Source organism: Saimiri boliviensis, chromosome 4, assembly GCF_048565385.1.
Source record: "Saimiri boliviensis isolate mSaiBol1 chromosome 4, mSaiBol1.pri, whole genome shotgun sequence".
In the NCBI taxonomy this organism is placed as follows: domain Eukaryota; kingdom Metazoa; phylum Chordata; class Mammalia; order Primates; family Cebidae; genus Saimiri; species Saimiri boliviensis.
The window spans coordinates 86,102,196-86,124,143 of NC_133452.1; the positions used below are offsets into that span (position 1 = coordinate 86,102,196).

The 21,948-nt window shown below is 40.3% G+C and overlaps 1 protein-coding gene and 1 long non-coding RNA gene across 2 annotated transcripts in view; one reads left to right on the forward strand and one right to left on the reverse strand.

Annotated features, from left to right (window-relative positions):
- Positions 1 to 466: 466 nt before the first annotated feature.
- On the reverse strand, positions 467 to 3,562 carry TPBG (trophoblast glycoprotein). The gene is made up of 2 exons (XM_074397771.1): positions 3,476 to 3,562; positions 467 to 2,766 (listed from the first exon to the last, which is right to left on the reverse strand). Exon 2 carries the CDS (start codon positions 2,441 to 2,443, stop codon positions 1,181 to 1,183), a length of 1,263 nt encoding a protein of 420 aa, XP_074253872.1. The 5' UTR covers positions 2,444 to 2,766; positions 3,476 to 3,562; the 3' UTR covers positions 467 to 1,180.
- Positions 3,563 to 3,683: 121 nt separating this feature from the next.
- LOC141584292 (uncharacterized) overlaps positions 3,684 to 21,948 on the forward strand; it is a 98,239-nt gene continuing 79,974 nt past the window's right edge. The window contains exons 1-3 of the long non-coding RNA XR_012517255.1: positions 3,684 to 3,769; positions 3,851 to 4,004; positions 15,223 to 15,304. This is a non-coding gene — a long non-coding RNA (uncharacterized LOC141584292). The remainder of the gene's footprint in view (positions 3,770 to 3,850; positions 4,005 to 15,222; positions 15,305 to 21,948) is intronic.

Sequence of the window (21,948 nt, forward strand, 5' to 3'; positions counted from 1 at the left end):
AAATTTATATTTTATATCTTTCAGAATATTCTCTTTAAGAAATTTCATCTTATTTGTTTGCATTTGTTTTACATTCTGCTCTAAAAATCCACAGAACAATTTCAAATAGTTTTATGAAGTCAATACTATTGTTTTATGCTAACGATAACTTCATTAGCCTTGACAAAGCCCCAAACTGGGAACTGTTTATTGTATAGCACACTTCACTTTTACCAGCTTAGTTATGCTTTTACAAAACTGTTTCATAAATAGCATTAACGTTGGGACCATAAGTCTAGTCACACGAATACTCAAACTCTCCATTTCAACACTAAAAGGATCCATCATTTCAAAACCATCTCCCAAGTCTATTTAGACATTGCTACAGTTTGATTCTCAGCTATGCTAGTAATTATCATCTGAACCAAGACTACTGAACACCATTGCCCTTGATCCTTTTTTCAAAGCAGACTTGAACACACTGTAATTCTTTTAAGAATCTTTATTATTTTTTTTAACAATTCAGTCTGTTGGATCTCGATGCAGTTTATTAAAAAAAAAAAAAAAAACAACTTCAGTACAGTCTCATATAAACTGCAATCAAAAAAGCAATTTACTTTTTTTTAATTTTCAGAAGTTATCTGAAGTTGCAAGTTATTTTTTGTAATATGCAGAACAGTAAAATGTAAGCATGCTCCTGGATGCAGATGCTCCTGTGTACTATGGAGTTATTTTGAAGAGCTTGCTAACGTCTGCAGGCAGTTTATGGGATGCAATTATTTTCTCCACAACTTAGGCACATGAGAATAAAACTGATAATAAAGTATTTTTCTCAAAAAGTTGAGGCAGCTTTTGTTGAATGCTATCTGTGTGGGTACACTTGCTACACCTTGAACTGTACTAAGAGAGAGACAGACAGCAAGGAGTCCATGTTCATGCTGAAACCTGAAAAATCCCTCCACACGTGTAAGGAGTTCCAAGCAAAAGAAGAGGGTAAAACATTCTACACAGTTGTTCATCGCCTTACAGTTAACAGAATACACCAAGAAACTTTACATAACAAGGAAGCAAATCCCCTTTCACTGCTTTTAGTCAAAGTCAGCGGTGTCTACAGAGGATAAAAGTGGAGCAAGCCTAGTAGGGATAAAGCTTAAGTCTACACATCATGCAGAGTTGTCCTTGGTCTGTCCTCTACTATTTCTCAGACATCCGAGTTAGAACTGAGGTTTGTTAACCTGGGGTCCGCATTGATTTCATATCTGTAATGATACCCTTCCATGTGATCCCTGCAGGCATCTCTGATGTTATGCATCCACTTTTTTATCCCCTTGCGGTTCAAATACAAAACCAGGAGGAAAATAGCACCTATCAGGGCTAAAACAATACCCAGGAAGACATAAGAAGTTTGCAGGGATGGGGGAAGAATAGGGTCACAGTCCAGGTCAGCACTGCTGAGTTCCAAGAGAACTCGATTCCTCATTTTTTCCGGAAATGCACAGGTGAGCTGGTCTTTGCCTTGCACTACCTCTGTCTCCTTGAGCCAGGCCACCATGTCTACCAGGTGGCAGTCGCACACCCAGGGATTGTTGTCCAGGAAGACCCTGACGTGGGGCAGACCTTGCAACTCAGCCAGGGTGCCATTGTGAAGGACCTTGAGGGCATTGTCTTCCAGGTGGAGGCTTTCTAGATGTGTCAGGTTGCGGAAGGACACATAAGTCAAGCTTACCAGCGAATTGTTACTTAAATCCAGGTGCCTGAGGCTGGGCAGTTGGGCCAGCACGTCCCGCGGCAGGTAAAGGAAGTGGTTGCTGGCCAGCTCCAGGCGGCGGAGCCCATGCAGTGCACCGCCCGCCCGCAGGGCCGCCATCACCATGCCCTCGAAGCTCCGGTTATTCCGCCCATCTTCAGGGGGCACGATGTGGTTCAGGATCAGTTCCACAAGGGGACTGGGGGCCGACACGCTGGCATTGCTGCCTGAGAAAGCGAAGGGGCTGAGGACGGCCAGCGGGTTGTGGCTGAGGTCGAGCTGGCGCAGGCTGGGCAGATGCTCGAAGGCGCCCGCGTGCACCTCCTCCAGGCGGCTGCCGCTGAGGTTGAGCGCGGCCAGCTCGGCCAGCGGCGGCAGATGGGCGAAGGCGCCGGCAGGGAGCACGGCCAGCTGGTTGCCGGTAAGGAAGAGGTTGCGCACGTAGGGAGGCAGGTCGGTGGGCACCTCGGTCAGATTGCGGTTAACGCACTTGACTGTGCGCGCCGCCTCGGAGCACTCGCACAGCGCGGGGCACTGGCCGGGCAGCAGGGGCTGAGCGGACACGGCGGAAGCCAGGAACGGCGCCGAGGAGGAGGAGGAGGATGCTGAGGAGGTGGGAGAAGACGAGGAGACCCAGCCCAGGAGGACCAGCGCCAGTCGCGCCAACCGCAGCCGCCCGTCCCCAGCGGCGGGGCCCCGGGAACACCCCCCCGGCATCGCGGCTCGCGTTTCCGTGGAGCTGGGCTGGGACGGCGCCCGCCCCGAAGGTTCGGGGGACTGGGCCGGTAGAGCGCGAGCCGGCGGAAACGACAGCAGAAAACTTTCCTCTCGTGGGAGCGAGGGAGGGGCGCCGCGGCCGGAACTTGGCTAACTCGCTCGCCTCCGGGCCGGCTCCCCCGCCCCCTCCCTCCAGAAAGTACGCACGGCGGCGGCTCGGGACGCTCGGCTGCGCGCTCCTGCTCCCGCACCTCTTCCTGCCGCTGCCCCGGTGGCACTTCCTCGCCTCTGGTTGGCGCCCCTCGCTGGATCCTCTGAGGGACCTGGGACAAGCAGGAGAGAGGCGTGAAGCGGCTTCCGGAGTACAAAACCGGCCTTTTCGAGTCTGGTCGCTTCCACTCTGTCCCAGAGACCTCCCTCAGAAAGCCCACCCCGGCCTCGCCTCCCCAACCCTTCCAGTCACCCTTGCTCCGGAGGGGGACGCGCGTCCGACACGCAGAGCGCAAAGTCTTCCTTCTCCTCTGGCCCACACTCAATAAACCCGTCCGGCCTCCCGCCTTTCCCGAGGAGACTCGTCTCCCGCGTCTAACTTCTCACTTAATCCCCAGTTCCTTCCCTACCAAACTTCTCCCTCTCTCGGTTCCTTCCCGCACCGCCTCCGCGGAAGGTCAGCCTCCGGGAGTCTCCGCCCCCGCCCGGACCTCTCCTCCCGGTCCCGGTTAGGAAGCGAGGGAAGTTTCAGGTCACAGGAGTTTTTCATGTCTTTTTGTACCTTCTCGCATTAGCAGGAAGTGGAGGGCCTTACAGCTGTCGCCACCACCACCCCCCCCAAGCCCGCGCCCCCGCCAGCCCCTCGGATCCGAAAGGGTTCAAATCATCTCCAAAGAGGAGAGAAGCGTCTGGGAACAAAGCAGCAATGGGACTTGGGCTAGGGAGGCAACGCGAACCAACGCTACTCTCCACCCGAGGATGGGGAGGGGCCCCAGCGACGCCTCCCGGGTCTCTCCCAGGCCGCGGGCTCCGACCGCTCACCTCCGCGCCGCCGCCTCCAGAGCCAACTCCGAGTTCCACCAGAGTCGCGACGACTTCCCGGCTCCGCGCTGCGGGCGCAGATCCTGCTCGCACCGCAGCCCCTGGCCCAACCTCCCAACCTCCGCAGCTGGGAAAAACCAACCGGGGGGCGGGGGAGGGCCAGGACTGTCGGGGGACTCTTGCCTCGCGGCCAACCTCGGCTGCCGTAGGTAGAGGGATTTAAGAAGAGAGACTAGGGGAACTGGGCTGCGCGCCTCCTCCTGGTGGAAATTAACGAGGAATGTGCCGGAAAAGGTGAGGGAATCCCTTTCTCTCCCCCCTCCCCGACATCCTTGGGTGGTTCCTCATTTTGCATATTGTATTTACCTTGGACAGGAGCAAAACCGCTGGTGAATCTCGTGGAATTCACCTTGATTCGGGTGCCTTTGGCAGTGACGAGATAGATTAGGCATGACAGAGAAGCGCGAAGCAGCAGCAGAAAGAAATGAGCTGAAAATCTACAACGGCGGCCGCAGCAAACGCACAGCAGGTTGTATGAAAGCTTCAGAAACTCTGTTTCAAAGTGGTACCTGAGGCCGCAAACTTCAGATTTAGGTGTAATTAACGCCTTCCCAACTGTCCCGCCCCCTCACTTCTTGGGTAGTGACGGAACTTGTGAAGAGAGCGCGCCAACTTTGAGAGAGAGAGAGAGAGAGAGAGAGAGAGAGAGAGAGATATTAGTGGAGAGGGGATTCATTAGCTTTTTTCCTACCAAAATTAAAAGCAGATGGAAGAGAAAGGCAGCCAAAGCATCCTAGAAACAAAAGGCAAATAGCAAAGACGTGAGTCACCCGGAAAGCGGACCCGCCCGGTCCCCCCCCACCCCCCTCCCCCCGCCACTCTCCCCCCGCCACTCTCCAGATGTAGCTCGGTTAAAATCACTTTAACCAGGGAAGCTCCAAGGTGGGGAGTAGGGATTGCGGGAGCTGACCTGAGAGAGAAGTTTGGTTCCGAAGTCGATTGTCCCAGGGGACATCTGGCAGGTGGTGATGGAGAGGATGGAGTTGGGGTGAGGATGGGGTTGGGGAGAGGATGGGATTGGGGAAAGGGACAGATTGAATAGCTGATTACCGGAAGGATCTGTTACTATACCAGACAGGTTTTGAGTTCCGAAAGCCCTGTCTTTGCTCTCTGTAACTACGTAACCCCTTTGTCCCAATTAAATAATTTCCCCGAAAGGATAAGAAGGTGCTGGTTATTCCAGGCTTCTTCATTTTAGAGAGAAAAATGGCAATTAGGGGAAACATGGTTCGGAAATTTAAAACCTGGTCATATAAAAAGGATCAAATAAGGAAGGATGCTTAAGCTTGTGGCTGGGACGTGTGCTTTTAATGTGAAGAAAGACCCCAGCTCCCCAGTGGATGCTCGATTACTTTTATAGGAGGAGATAGTCTGCAAAGCTGACAGCAAAAATGGCTCAGACAACAGCCGAAAGAAATGGAAACTGCAGAGATTTGTGCAAAAATGCCAGTTTCATTAATTTGCATCTTCAGCACGTTTATCTAAATCCCTTTTCTTATTTTTAAAAGTGTTTTGCAACATGAATGTAAAACACTTTGAAAAAGAATTTCTAAAGATGTAGTCATATTCTGTATCCGGATTGTGGTGGTGGTTACATAAACCCATACAATGTGTTAAAAATCATAGAACTTTTTACACCAAAAGAGTCAATTTTACTGTAGATAAGTTTAAAAATAAAATTACTCATTGGAAAAAACCTGTAATAATGCTCAGACATGATATGAACTCTGGTCCTGATCTGAAGAGCAACTGCTTTTTTAGGAGAGTGAGATACACTTTAGAGTTTAGAAATATAATATATATTCTCATCTGATCCTCAAAACAACTCAGAGGCAAAATAAATATTGTCAGTATTATTGCTTGTTGCTATCATTTTTCTTGTTCTGTTTTACAAATGAAAAAACTGGGGCTTTAAGTTAGCTTGACTGAGTGTCTTCCACTGGCCAAATATGTGCTGATCACTTCACAGATATCTCATTGACTCTTAACGTCAGTACTGAGGTTAGGTCCTCTCACTCCAGTTTTACAGACAAGAAAATTGATGCAAAAGTAAATTACGTAACTTGTTCAAATGAGTGATGGAGGTGGGAACCAGGCCCAGATTTGCCTGCCTCCCATATAGTACATCCCACATTCTGCCTTTAGGCAAGATTAAGGAGTTTGTGCAAAGTTCTACTCTGTTCCACTTAGGCGGAACGTAAACCTCACCTCTTGTTCCCTTTTTACTTCTTCCCCCTCCACCTTCCTGCAGCTGACATTTGCTTATGGGTGCTGAATAGGGACCCAGAAACTCAGGGTCATTTCTAGCTCTGATACTTGCTTACTGTGTGTCTTCTGTATACTTCTGTTTCTTAATCTGTAAAATAGGACCGCTAATGGAATTTGAAAGTATTTCCATGAGAATTTAGATAAATATGTAACATACTTAGCAAAATCACCTGTTTTGATTGTTCTTTTCTAAATTACTCCCCCTCATGCTGTTTATTGTAATCCACTATATCTCTGTAATTATGTTAGTAATAGGAGTACAAGGATGAATAATTTAAAGTTTCTTTAAGTCAGAGTTGCCAGATTTAACAAATAAAAATACAGGGCACTCAAACTTTAATTTCAGATAAACAATGAATACTTTTTGACTATAACTATGTCCCATGCAATATTTGGAAAACGCAAAATTTTTTTGCTTAGAGTTGAAATTCAACTTTAATTGAGTATCCTGTATTTGATCTGGCAATACAGCAGTTGATAATCTGGTAGAAGAAAGAAATAGACACCAAAAGAAAAGCTCTCAATGTAGAATTAAGTATGGTTTGGTGTGGTATTTTTCCAGGCAGTGCCCTCTCTCTTTGTATATATTTTGCCCCTATTTCTGCAATTATTTTATGTGAATGGGATGATAGTGTATGAATTATTCACAATCGTTTTTAAAAACAACTATGTCCATATGTATAGGTATGCTTCTTGTTTTTTAAAGACTGAAATATTTCAAACTGGATTGTTGTACCACAATTATTTTAATAGCCCTATTGAAAGACATTTAGATCAGTAACTACTCTTTAAAGAAATTTCCTTCAAGTGAGAAAAGCTTACTAGGATCAGTTCTATTTTGATTGTCTTAAGCATTTAATTATCCCAAATTATCATACTTATTTTACTCCTGACAGCTTGAAAATTTTTTGTGCATGATGCTATTTACATACTCTAAGGCAGGGCAGAGGATTGCAGAGAACATTTTTACCAATTTATTCTTCTATCCCAAAGTGAAATAAAGGAAGGATCTGAATGTTCCAACAGATAAGAACTAATTTAGTGTATTTCAAGAGGTCACTTTGTAGGCTCCAGGAAATGTTTCTATACTATCATTTACTTAGAAGATTGTTTCTATAGGAACCAGTTTTTTTTTATAATGACGCAAAGGATCACATCTTAGAAAAGATTAGTAAATTATTGAAATATTGCTTCTAAATCCTGATTAGGCAAGGAATAAGATAGGTATAAAAAGAATGATGAGTGGTTTTGACCACCCTCATGATAACTAGCAGAGAGAAGCTGCGTGGTCCAGCATGGATAAACACCAAGATTGTTTAAAACTAGCTTGTTTTGATCTCTGCCTCAAATTAGCAAAGGAATTGATACAAGTGCCTACTGTCAAATCTGAAAAGTAACTAAAACAAAGTCAAGTGTTGGTGAACAACAAGCACGTATGTCAGAAACCATGAACCAACACTTAAAACTAAAACCATCAACTTGAGGGGTCAATTTGACAAAAAGAAAAAAAAAATTATATATGTATATATATGTATATACATAAAGAAATATTTTTAAAATTGTGAATGATTAAAAAGAAAACTTCAAATCGCTTTAGAAAGAATGGGCTTCTTTTCTGAGATGTGTACACTAAATTAAGTAAAATATAAACTTGAGATTGCGTCAAAAGGAATGTATTTGTGTCATCAGTCAGTACAACAAGTGCTGAGGCTAGTAAAAGAAAAATATAATGATGTTTCAAAATTCACTGGAGATTAAATAAATATTAAAGAGCAAGCTAAAAGGCTGTGATAGACTGGAGAAAATAAACTGACTGGAAATATATGATTTTTTGAGGATGAGGAAATGTTGAAAGGTAAACGAAAACAATTACAGTCAGTCCTCTGTATTTGTGGGTTCCATGTCCCTGGATTCAACCAACCACAGATGAAAAATATTCAAAAGAAAAAAAATGGATGGTTATATCTGTATCAAACATGTACAGACCTTTAAAAAAATTACCATTATCTCCTAAGCAATTCAGCAGGTGTGGTGGCTTACACCTGTAATCCCAGTACTGTGGGAGGCTGAGGGGGCAAATCACTTGAGGTCAAGAGTTTGAGACCAGTCTGGCCAACATGGTGAAACCCCATCTGTACTAAAAATATGAAAATTAGCCGGGTGTGGTGGTGCATGCTTGTAATCCCAGCTACTTGGGATGTTGTGGCAGGAGAATCGCTTGAACCTGGGAGTCAGAGGTTGCAGTGAGCTGAGATTGCGCCACTGCATTCCAGACTGGGCGACAAAGCAAGACTCCATCTCAAAAAAACAAAACAAAACAAAAAAACAGACAACAACTACAACAACAACAAAAAACCCCACGTAACTATTTACATAGCATTTACATTGTATTAGGTATTATAAGCAAACTAGAGATGATTTAAAGTATAGAGGAGGATGTGCATAGGTTATATGCAAATACTATGCCATTTAACTTAAGAAACGAGCATCCGTGGATTTTGGTATCCACAGAGATTCTGGAAGCAACCACCTGAGGATAACAAGGGATGATTATATATAGTAATATGCAAACTCTCCAAATAGTCACCCTTACACGATCACTCAACTTTAATTCAATAAATGCTTTTTTAAGACTCCACTGTATACTGTCCACCTATTTGATTCACTTGAAATACAAAGGTAGATAGGATAAAAATCCCTACCCTTAGATAACTCACAGTCTAATGGGAAAGCAAATGGTTACAAAACATATGGTAAGTGCAAATATGTAATGGAGTGGGGAGACTGTCAAAAGGTTTTACTAGGGTAGAAATGCCGGAGTTACATTTTGAAGCACAATCAGCCTGTATCCTCAGCTTCTGTCCCATGTATTCAACCAGCTGGGGATTGAAAATAAACAGTAAAAAATAACGCTACAACAATAAAAAATAATACAAACGAAAAATACAGTAAAACAACTATATAAAAAGCATTTACATTATATTAGGTATTATAAATAATCTAGAGATGAGTTGAAGTCTGTGGGAGGATGCATGTAGGTTATAAAAAATACTATGCCATTTTATATGAGAGACTTTAGCATCTGTGGGGTTTGGTATCCACAGGGGTCCTGAAACCAATCCCCATGCTTACTGAAGGAAGACTGTGTTAGTAAGAGCTTGCCAGACAAAAGATCAGCAAGTTGGTGAAAAATCCCAGAGAATTTGTTCACTTCTAGAGACTATACAGGATACAGCACAGGACACATTGAGACATTAGAGGGAATGGTACAAGATGAGATTTTAAATACAGAGGGATCAGGTTACTGACCTCCAGTCTAAAAGATTTGTATTATCCCAGCCAGGCACGGTGGCTTACACCTGTAATCCCAGAATTTTGGGAGGCTGAGGTGGGTGGATCACTCGAGGTCAGGAGTTCGAGACCAGCCTGGCCAACATGGTGAAACCCTGTCTCTACTAAAAACATAAAAATTAGCCGGCAGGCACCTATAATCCCAGCTACTTGGGAGGCTGAGGCAGAAGAATCACTTGAACCCAGGAGACGGAGTTTGCAGTGAGCCGAGATCACGCCATTGCACTCCAGCCTGGGCAGCAAGAATAAAACTCCGTCTCAAAAAACAAAGATTTGCATTATCTTGCAGTGGCAGGAAGCCAGTGGAAGTTTTCAGCAGAGGAATGGCATGATCATAAGTGCATTTTAGAAACATCACAGTTGCTATGTGTTTAAAAGACAAATTATAGACAAGACAAAACAGAAAAGTTGGGTGATTCAAGTGACAGATGACAAAGAGCCAAAATAAAGTAGAAGTAAAAGATTGGCATGGCAACAACAGGTTATATAGACCAGTGGTTATTATATAGACTATAATATTACATACACCAATGGTTTCCAACAGAGTGGCACTGCCCACAGTGCCACTAAAATATATTTTTGAAAAGCAAACATTGGCTTTTAGAAAGTTTGAAAACAACCTATATAGATTTTTAAGATAATCTACAAATCTTGATGATTTGTTCACTTTGAAAGTAATACTACATACATTTATAATTCTAAATATTAGATTACAGATAATGTCTATATTTTAAATAATAACCAAGAGAAATCTTAATTTATCCTCAGTGTGACTAGATAAGAACCTGAAGTTCTCAGCCTAGAAGCAATTTCATTTTGCATTTAAACTCCAAATACTTAAAGTGTGGTTTTATTATACATTCAATTTTCCATGAACAGTTACGCTGTAAAGAAAGAATATATATTGTTTTGTTTGGAACTTTACCAAGATTTTATCTCCAATAACCATTCCACTCATTCTATTCAAATCATCGATATAGTATCAGTTTGCGTTTGTAGTTGTTACATTTGCAGTGATTCTTACTTCAAAATGGCTAATATTTTAAAAAATTATTTCAACATTCGTATGAATATTGGTCTAACTTCTCTTAAATTTTAGCTTATTTATAAGTAGGCAGAAGAATATCAACACTTCCTTAGGTTTTCCATTATAGTTATGCCCAAGTATTTATATGTAGTGCTACATATTAACTAATACTATTCTTTTATCCTTTAATATTCTAGTTAATATAGTATGTATTTTTAAAATTACATATCAAGACACATTTTATAAAATAAAAAAGGCTTTATAAAATCTTTGTTTTGAAAGGAAACATTGGTTTTTAGAACGTTTGAAAACAACTTGTATAAATTTTTAAGAGAATCTACAAATCTTGGTGATTTGTTCACTATGAAGATAAGAATATAGACATAATTCTAAGTATCATAATGCTACAGAAAACTTATTTAAAATTTGTTTCTCTTTTGAATTTAATATTTCAGATACACGATATTCAGTCAGCTTCTATATTTTAAGTAATGACCAAGAGAAATTCTAATAATTCTTTATTGAAGAGTCAAGTTTGATCATGATAAAGTGAAAAAATACCTAGAGAAAACTAGAATAAACCTGTTTTAAGAACTGATCTTATTTGATTTAAACTATTGTCTTTTAAAATGAAATTGTGGTAAATATTTAAATTAGCAATGTTACCTGATATCTTTTTTTAGTGTACATTAATTCCACTTTGGAGGTGACATTGAAGATTTTTCATGTCTATAGTTCTTGCCCAAGATAGGTTCTAAACCAAGACTGGAATTCAGTCAAGAATGGGAGCAGTTGCAATTGTAGCCACCAACCAAATTCAATTCATTTTAGTTAAATTCAATACAGTTCAATAAATGTTTATTAATGTGCTTTTTTTGTAGTACTCACTTTGTCTTCCAAACAGGACTACCTCCAAAGCCAGCAATTTTCCTCAAAAAAATTTATAATACTGGCACATTGACAGGCAATGTATTGCATGTCCATGGCAGAGGTTCAGCAGATAGAGTTAGGCCAAAGTTTGGGTACATGACCCAGGCTTCTCTAATCTATTTTGTAAGTCCTGTCCAGTAAGCTCAAGTACAGAGGTCAATAAGATGGCTCTTAGCACTCTGAAATGTTTAAATTCAAAATTGAGTATCAAATTCAGCTTAGATCCCCATATGAAAGCTGAGGAAGAGAGTATGAAAGATGTTATGTACTTTGAAATAGAAATTCATCATATTAGGCCGGGCGCGGTGGCTCAAGCCTGTAATCCCAGCACTTTGGGAGGCCGAGGCGGGTGGATCACGAGGTCGAAAGATCGAGACCATCCTGGTCAACATGGTGAAACCCCATCTCTACTAAAAATACAATAAAACTAGCTGGGCATGGTGGCGCGTGCCTGTAATCCCAGATACTTGGGAGGCTGAGGCAGGAGAATTGCCTGAGCCCAGGAGGCGGAGGTTGCGGTGAGCCGAGATCGTGCCATTGCACTCCAGCCTGGGTAACAAGAGCGAAACTCCGTCTCAAAAAAAAAAAAAAAAAAAAAGAAAGAAATTGATCATATTACTTTGGAGTGAAAAAGGACATTAAGGAGCTTAACTAGGGAGATAAAGTCATGCCAGCGTCAACTGTATGGCCTGAGCCGTGTGGGTAACGATAGGATAAAGGAGTTGGGTGCAGAGCACACACTAAAGGATGCCGATACTGAACTTCAATGGAAGCTTAGTAGATAAATGTGTTACAACAGGCAGTATTTTTACCCCCAAAATATTGATGTGGGTGACATTTACAAAGGATTGAGATTCAAAATGGTTTGCAACCAGTATGGAATAGACACCAATCAGTCTGTTCAATAATCAGAGGCTGCCACCTGTAAACAACTAATAGAGCTTTGTTGTTGCAGACTGCCTGAATACAAGCCCTGAATCTCCATAAGAAAACTAAAGACATTACAAGGTTTCTGATAATCTCTACAACCACCCTTCAGAGTATAGGCTGTCATTCAGAAATTGTTTGATAACTTCCAAGCTTCATCATAAGGAATTGGAAGCTTCTTTAAAATAGGAAGATGTTTTTGGAGTATGTGATAAGTGCTTCTAGGCACTCTTCTGAGAACCGAGGAAGCAGTCATGAAGAAGACAGACATAGGCTCTATTTTTGTGAAATTTATTGTTTCCACTACTTTATTAAATCAACTCACTCCACTGTGAAAATCTAGATTTCTTTTTTAACTGAATAAAATATTTAAATATTTTATTATTAAATACAGCAAACGCAAACTCAACAGTACAGAACAGCATAAAAACCTGTGCACCTATTACTCAGTCTTGCAAATCCTAACATTAGGTTTCTTTTTAAATGTTCTTTTGCTTGTAATTAAACTGTACCATTGGATAATTATGTATACACCCTTGAAACCATCGGTACATTCAAGAAAATGAACGTATTCATTATCCTCAAAAGTTTCTTATGCCCTTTTGTAATTCCTTTATTCACATGCCTCCCTTAAACCATCCCGTCCCCAGGCAACCATTAATTTAATTTCTGTCACTACAGATTAATTTGAATTTTCTAGATTTCATATAAATGGAATCGTATAGTTGGTGCTCTTCTAATCTGGCTTCTTTCATTGTGCATAACTAATGTGAGATTCATTTATGTTGTTGATAGTATCAGTAATTCATTCCTTTTTTTAATGCGTAGTATTCCATAGTATGGATATAAGACAGTTCTGCTCTAAATGGCTCTGACCTTCCTCCTAAGACCAGTGAAATAGCCTAAACATGCTATTCTTATGGCAACAGGTTAAGCACAAGAGCAAACAAACCTAAATCATGTAAATCCTTTTTAAGATACTGCTTGCCGGCCAGGCGCGGTGGCTCAAACCTGTAATCCCAGCACTTTGGGAGGCCAAGGCGGGTGGATCACAGGTCAAGAGATCGAGACCATCCTGGTCAACATGGTGAAAACCCGTCTCTACTAAAAATACAAAAAAGTTAGCTGGGCATGGTGGCGTGTGCCTGTAATCCCAGCTACTCAGGAGGCTGAGGCAGGAGAATTGCCTGAACCCAGGAGGCGGAGTTTGTGGTGAGCCGAGATCGCGCCATTGCACTCCAGCCTGGGTAACAAGAGCGAAACTCCGTCTCAAAAAACAAACAAACAAACAAACAAACAAAAAAACAAGAAAAAAAAAGGTACTGCTTGCCTAGCATTTGCCAATATGCTATAAGAAAGCAAATCATACTAAAGCCAAGGTGCATGGAATTATACCCCATCAAAAGTGAAAGAGCCCTGCAAAGTACCATGGCAAAAGGCTTGTGTAAAGGATTGTCTGAAGAAATGGGGCTATTGATGTAATCTACCATGAACGAACATACCACCATTTCTTTAAACGCCCCCCTGAGGATATTTTCAGTCTTGTGCTATTACAAACAATACAGCAATGAATGAGTACAATGTCATCTCCACGTAGGCCAGTATATCTGTAGGATAAATCTTTAGAAGTTAAATTCTTGGTTAAAGGATATAGGTTTTTATAGTTTTGATAGGTGTTGCCAAAGCACTGTTCAGATGTAATTGATTGTAACAATTTATATTTCCACCAACAGTGTTGAGACTATGGTATTAAAATTGTTTTTTTCCAGTCTTATATGTGAAATATAATCTTTGTATGGCTCTGATTTGTATTTTTCTTGTTAAAAATAAGATTGACAATCTTTTTATATGTTTAAAAGTCATTTACATTTCCCTTTTTGAATCCATCTGTTCAAATCTTTTGCTCATTTTGTTTCAGTGAACGGTTTTCTTTCTTTTTTTTTTTTTTCCTCTTTTTTTTTTTTCAAAGAGGTGGGAGTCTCACTAGGTTGCAGTGACCATTAGTGGAGTGCAGTGACCATTCACCAGTGTGATTATAGCACACAACAGCCCTGAACTCCTGGGCTGAAGTGATCCTTCTGCCTCAGCCTCCAGAGTAGCTGGGACTATAGGCACATGCCGCTGTGTCTAGCTAAAGGGTTGTTGTTTTTTTCTTTTCCCAATAGATTTGTACATACTAGGGAAATTAGTACCTTATTAAATTAGTTACAAATATTTCTGCATTTGTTTAATGACTTTGGTTCTGGAAGTTTGTCATGTTGGTTTTTCATTTTGATAGGGTCTAAATTTTCATTCTTTCGGGTTTTGTGTTTTGTATCATACTTAAGGCCTTCATTTCAAAATTATAACATTTCATTTTTTACTTTTTAAAAATCATCTGGATGTGTTTTTTTTTCAGCATCTGTTGAACTCTAGTATCTCTTCTTTTTGCTTTTGTTTTATAGAGATTTTTGCTATAAATATTGTCTTTTAAAAATTTTAGGTCAGGGCCAGGCATGGTGGCTCACACCTGTAATCCCAGCACTTTGGGAGGCCGAGGCGGGTGGATCATCTGAGGTCAAAAGATTGAACCATCCTCGCCAACATGGTGAAACCCTATCTCTACTAAAAATAAAAAAATTAGCTGGGCATTGTGGTGTGCACCTGTAGTCCCAGCTACTTGGAAGGCTGAAGCAGGAGAATCGCTTGAACCGGGAGGCGGAGGTTGCAGTGAACCAAGATCGCACCACTGCTCTCCAGCCTGCCGACAGAGTGAGACTCCGTATCAAAAAAACAAAAACAAATTTAGGTCAGAATACATGATTACTATTTTCATCTGCTTTAATGCAACATTTTTTGGTGGTTTTTTTCTGGTATTTCTTTTTCCCATTCTTGTCCTGTTTCCTTTTCGATTACTCACCTTTCAGACAGGTAAGACTTTTCAGTGACCAGCAATTTGTCAAAGGTTCATGAAGTGAAGGCGATCTTGGCCATGTTCCAGGAAACTAGAATTCTCCTTAAGATCCAGGATGTTGTATATAAGCCACTTTAACCTATATGTGTCCCCACAGAAAGAAATAATCAAGTGTGTAAGTTTTCACAATGCGAAGCTTCTCTTCCCCTCTTCTGCCGCAAAGACTGACTACTTGCAAATATGACTGATCTGTGAAAGTCCTGATTTCGCCTTCATTCCTCTGCTTCACAGAGTCAATCCAGTCTCAAGGAAGCAACTGCCAGTAGACCTTGCATCCTGTGCTAAATACAAGATTGATCTTTTCCACCTCAAGGTATGTTCTTTGCTTTCCAAAAATGTGCTTTCTGACACTTTTTCTGAAATCTACATTTAAGGTGTCTTCTTTCTTCTTTGAGGCTCAGTCCCACTACTTTTAGGAGCCATTTCCCCTATTGTGTTATTTGGGGAGTTAGCTCTATCATTGTTCCACTAAAAATGAGTGCATTTTTTTCTTATTTTCTGTTCTTTTTGATGATTTTGGGGGAAAAAAAGAGAGAAAGTCGACGTATTACTATTATTTTCAAATGGAAATTTTCTCTGGAGTTATGAGGGGAAAAATGTATGGGACAAAAAAAGATATTCTAATTTTTTTTGAAAAAAAAAAAGTAAAGTTTAATAGATAGCATAGGGTGCATATGTTCCAAGTTACTATAAAAAAAAAGTAAGAACCACTCTATAAAAAGGGTAAAATAAGTTAATTAGTTAAAAGGAAATAGCAAAAGGAGAGTCAAACCAAAATGGTTTTAAAGATTCAGAAATAGAACGAACTTATCAGTTATGGCATTAAGTGAAATAGCGTAAACTCCTATCAACAATAGACTCATAGACTGAGTCATAAAACAAACTGTATACTGTTTATAAGAATGATTGACCATCCTGGTCAACATGGTGAAACCCCGTCTCTACTAAAAATACAAAAAATTAGCTGGGCATGGTGGTGCGTGCCTGTAATCCCAGCTACTCAGGAGGCTGAGGCAGGAGAATTGCCTGAACCCAGGAGTCGGAGGTTGCGGTGAGCCGAGATCGCGCCATTGCACTCCAGCCTGGGTAACAAGAGCGAAACTCCGTCTCAAAAAAAAAAAAAAAAAAAAAAGAGTGATTGACAGATTAAAAACCAAAGCCCTGGTAAAAATGCATTAAATAGTGCAAACAACAATAAAAAGTAGGGAGCAAATTATTATCAGACATAAGAGAAAGAAACAAAAAGAGGGTAATTTTATTAATTCATAATGAAGAAAATATTCATAAAGTTTTATGCAATGAATAACAAAAATATATGAAGAAAAACTACAGGAATTATTAAGAGAACATTTGTAGTAGAGACTTTCAGATGCACTTTGATAGAATCTTTGATAGATTATGCAAATAAAAAATAAGAATGAAGAATCATAATGTAATGCAGCTTATAATTACATTATATATGTATAGATCATACTCATTTTCTAGTGCTCATTGAATAAATTCAAAATATGATTTTCTTAGGCAATATTGAACTTAAATAAATTTCAAAAAGCAGAAATAAAATAGGTCATTTTTTCTTACCATAAGAAAATAAAATTAGAATTAATAATAAAAGGTGTACTCTTTGGAAATAAAAAATGTAATTTTCAATTAACAAATAGGAAATTTTATAATTGTAGACAAGTTGGAAATATGAAAAAAGCATCTTTTAAGAATTGTGGGCTGAGTGCAGTGGCTCACTCCTGTAATCTCAGCACTGTGGGAGGCCGAAGTAGACAGATTACTTGAGGCCAGGAATTTGAGCCCACCCTGGCCAATATGACGAAACCCCATCTCTACTAAAAATACAAAAAATTAGCTGGGCATGGTGGCTCACACCTGTAATCCCAGCTTCTTGGGAGGCTGAGGCAGGAGAATCACTTGAATGCAGGAGGTGGAGGTTGCAGTGAACTGAGATGGCACTACTGCACTCCAGCCTGCGCAACAGAGCGAGACTGTCTCATAAAAAAAAAAAAGAATTGTGAAACTTAGAGCAACATTATGTATCATTTAAGAACAAGTTTTAGTGCCTAGAAAGTTTGGTTTGTATCCTGGTTATACTACTTTGAAGCTTGGGCAGACATTTTAAGTGCTCTGTGCCCTTATATGAAAATGGGGATAGAATAGTACAAACATTATATAAGTCTGTTTTGAAGACTTTCTGACTCATTATGAGAACTTTATAAATGCTAGCCATTATTATTACTAGGAAAAAAACTCATGATTTTATTTTTTGGGACAGCATCTCACCCTGTTGCATAGGCTGGAGTTCAGTGGCATGATCGCAGCTCACTGCAGCCTCAACCTCCCATGCTCCCATGATCTCCCCACCTCAGCCTCCCAGAAAGCTGGGACTACAGGTGTGTGCCACCCCGGCTAACATTTTTTATTGTTTTGTAAAAACAGGGTCTTGCCATGTTGCCCAGGCTGGTCTCAGACTTCTGCTATTAAGCGATCCTCCCATCTCAGCTTCCCAAAGTCTGGGATTACAGATATGAGTCACCACACCTGGCCAAAACTCATTTTTTAACTAGGTTTGTCGTCAAATAATGAAAATAAGTTATTTAAACACCAAACTCTCAAATTTAAATAAAGAACAAGAAAATCTAAGGAAAATCAGAGATTTAATAAAAAAGCAAACATTAAAAAAATTTTTAAATGACATCATTAACAAATAAGTCCAAAAGATGATTTGTAAAATATATACACATTTTCATTTTTTTTTTTTTTTTGAGACAGAGTCTTGCTCTGTCACCAGGTACCAGGCTGGAGTGCAGTGGTGCAATCTCGGCTCACTGCAATCTCTGCCTCCTGGGTTCAAGCAATTCTCCTGCCTTAGCCTCCCAAGTAGCTGGGACTACAAGCACGCGCCATGCCGCCCAGCTAATTTTTTTTGTATTTTTTAGTAGAGACGAGGTTTCACCATGTTGGCCAGGATGGTCTCAATCTCTTGACCTTGTGATCCACCCACCTTGGCCTCCCAAAGTGTTGGCATTACAGGCGTGAGATACCACGCCTGGCCACAAATTTTTCTTAAAATGAGAGATCTTGTAAGATAAAAGAGCAAAAACACGTTAAGAATAAGAAAAGGGATATAACCAGCTGGGCATGGTGGCTCACGCCTGTAATCTGAGCACTTTGGAGGCCAAGGTGGGCGAATCACCTGAGGTCAGGAGTTCAAGACCAGCCTGACTAACATGGAAACCCCGTCTTTAATAAAAAAAAAAAAAAAAAAAAAAGAAAAGGGATATAACCACAGAAATGAAATACAAATTTCAAATTATAAGAAAGTACTATGCCATAACTTCGGAAAATATAAATATTAACAATTTCTAGAAATGCTTAAATTAGGAAAACTATCATAAAGAAGGGTAGAAAAATAATGGAAAAATGTGGAAAAGCTTTCAAAGCTATCCCTAAATTGGTGCCAAACCTTAAAGTTTTATTGATGACTTCTATCAAAATTCAAGGAACAGATGTATTACCTTTATACTATTTAAGATAGTACCTAACATTGAAAAAGAAGAAAAGTGTTCTAACTTACTATAAAAGACAAGCAGATCCCGTGAGAAGAGACAAACATGGATGGCCTTTGAGGCTAATTTCCTCCTCTATTTGATGATTTAGCAAAGTTGGCTTAGCAGGTCAGAGTCAGTTGAAGAGAAAACAGACCATAGCAGCTTGTGAGGTCTGAAAATCCCACGCCCATCTAACAGGCCACTTTCCAAATTAGAGAGCTCCAGTGTTGCATGGTAGCTCCTCCTGTCCTGATAAATATGTTCAACCTAATGGGACAGGACCCTTCTCCATAGCAACAGTGGCCATGGGGCATGCCTTCTGGCCTAAACTGTGGGATGGGAAATTAGAAGATTTTAGGCATTCTGCTACTTCTCTACTTGTGAATTCTCTGTACCTCTAATAAACCCTATTTCACAGCTGCAGCAGATGCCACTGGTGCTGTGTTCTGATTCCTTTGCCTAACACTCTAATCACAAAATATGCCAACATCAGTACCAAACAAAAAAAAAGTTATAGCTAAATAACACATACAATTAGTTGCAGATAGACTAGTAAACGAAACTCAGTAGTATACAAAAGGAAGATTTTCCCAGGGAGACAAGTAGCATTTTTCCCAGAAATTCAAATATTACTTAATATTGGAAATTTTAGTTTTATTCATAATATTTATAGATGAGAGAAGAAAAACCATACAACTAACTTAACAGTTATTGAAAAGATATATTTTTTTTAATGACCTGCCAATTAAAACTTTAGGAAAATAGAAGTGAAGATTAGGGTTGTCAAGAATTACTTCATCACATTGGAAGCATGTTAACTTTAAAGAGTGATTTGTGAGTAATTCGTAAATGGGATGAGGTGATTGTTAAATATAATATAAATAGGAGACAGTAAGAACCTTGCAGTGTAGCTAATATGAAAACATAAGACCAGGCGGGGTGCAGTAGCTCATGCCTGTAATCCCAGCACTTTGGGAGGCCGAGGCGGGCAGATCACCTGACGTCAGGAGTTGGGGATCAGCATGGCCAACATAGTGAAACCCCGTCTCTAATACAAATACAAAAATTAGCCAGGCATGGTGGCACGTGCCTGCAGTCTCAGCTTCCTGAGGCTGAAGCAGGAGAATTGATTGAACCCGGGAGGTGGAGGTTGCAGTGAGCCAAGATCACACCACTGCACTCCAGCCTGGGCAACACCGCAAGACTCCATCTTGGAAAAAAAAAAAAGTTTGTGGCTTAAAAGTAGGCCACAAGACAATAGTCGGCTTTGTCTCTTAAAGACCCTTTTAGGGCCCAGTATAGTTGACACTGAGGTAAAGGCCAATACAGATCTCTTGTCTTTTCTAAACCCAAATCTACTTATTACTAAATGCCAACTTGGTAGGCTCCCAAGTAGACTAGGTTTAAGGAAATCGCTAGGGCATGGAATTTGGGCTAGGCTTAGCAATTATCATATGAAATAATAAATTACTTGTTGTAGAAGTCATTCCTTAGAATTTTCACAGTCCCTGGTATTTTTCTTACAGATCTTAATTCTGACCACCTTGTTTTATGGTAACTCATATGCAGCATGAATTTCCCTGCTAGATTGTAAGAGACCAAGTTTTACTTATTTTAAAATAACCAATACCACTTTTTACAGTGGCTTAGCGTATAGGAATTACCTAATTAATGTCCTTTCAATGTTAAATTGTTGAAATTCATTTATCTAAATTAAAATATAGGATTATGATGATGCCAAAAATGTGTTTAGAGAAAATTTTGGCTTCGCCACAGTTACGAATATTGATGATGCAATAATTGGATTTGCGCTGTAGACCAACTTGTAGACAGATGCCATTGCCTTTCTTTCTGCCTCTCTTTTATTTTCTTAATCAGCAGCTCATTGAAGTACTTCCTGTAAGTGAACTCCTTCATGTTTTAGCACCCTCCATAGACTTGCAGGGTATTCTGACACTTGCCCTTGGAGAATAGGCAGGTAAATTCTTGTCAGAATCCACAGTTTTCACTGGAGACATAAAGGCTGCCAGAACTTGAAGTACCTGGTGTGTTTTCATGGGCACTGAGGCAGCCCTTGTCAGAACAGATAGACATCTCAGCAGCCTGAGGCACCAGGCCCTTGAGTCACTGTGCTAGAGAACTGATCCTAAGTTCCCAAGAGATATACAAGATGACCTTCCAGGTGTGGAAGGAAAATATTAGAGCTTTGGTTTACATGTTGTATCAAAAAATATGAAAGAAATGATACTTAATATTAATAGTTAATACATTGCCAAAATGTGGTTCTCAATATATCCTGCGGAAAGAGAGGGAGAGGTCGATGCTGATGCACGTTTTCCTTTGTTTGCTTCAACCTATCAGAGTTTACTAATCCTGACCCTAATTCTAACCTTAACCCTTGCCAAGTGTAGCAGACCCTGTCAACACCAGACCCCATACATGTGGGGCCCACCTGAATTCACCTTAGGTGTGGTTTGCAGTTTGTTGCAAGCGCTCCACCTCTATACCAGCCTCCCTCTTCTTCTGATTCTCCAACACCATGGAGTTTGCTCTGTCAAAAACAGATGCAACCTGAAGTGAGAGGGGTTCATGCCACTAGAGGCAACCATCAACCAATGGGGAAAGAAAGTAAGTGAATAAATGCCCCAGCCTCCCCATTATCCAAGAAAGGATGTCTTGAGGGGTTCTCCACACAGCTTCTCACAGGGTTGCTGTTGAGACTGGGCCTACAAAAGCAACATGCTCATTGACATACACTTTATCTTATTTCCCAGGATCACTTCCCAATAAAATGGCTACACTTTCTTTATCCAATCTGCCATTGATGGTTATTTTGGTTGATTCCATCTCTTTGTTATTGTGAATAGTGCTGTAATAAACATTCAGCTGGGTAATGAAATAATCTGTACACCAAACCACTGTGACCTGAGTTTACCATGTAACAAACCTTCAAATGTACTCCCAATCCTAAAATAAAAGTTTTGAGAAAGAAAACAAAATTACCTGCACTTAAGACTTTGATTCAGGGTCTACTGTTGAGGGAACCAAAGAAGGCAGGTTAAGTGGCTTTGTACACTGTGTTATATAGTTAACTAAATTCATGTAATGTATACATGTTTCAAAAACATTTGAGCAAAGAAATGTTATAGTGAAGATTATCCTGATAATATAAGAGCGAGTGAACAAGAAAATGACATTGCTAATATTTCTCTGAATCCAAGTAAGAGTTCTTTGTCAGCCAAATTGCAATATAAAAATAATGACTAACTAATCATATCTGAACGAGAAATGGGCAAGAAAATAAAAATTGTCAAGGACTATTTGAAGTAGGCATTTACACTTATAATGATAAACCTTACCCTACCTTGAGATTGTGTCTTGAGATGCTAGTTAATAATAC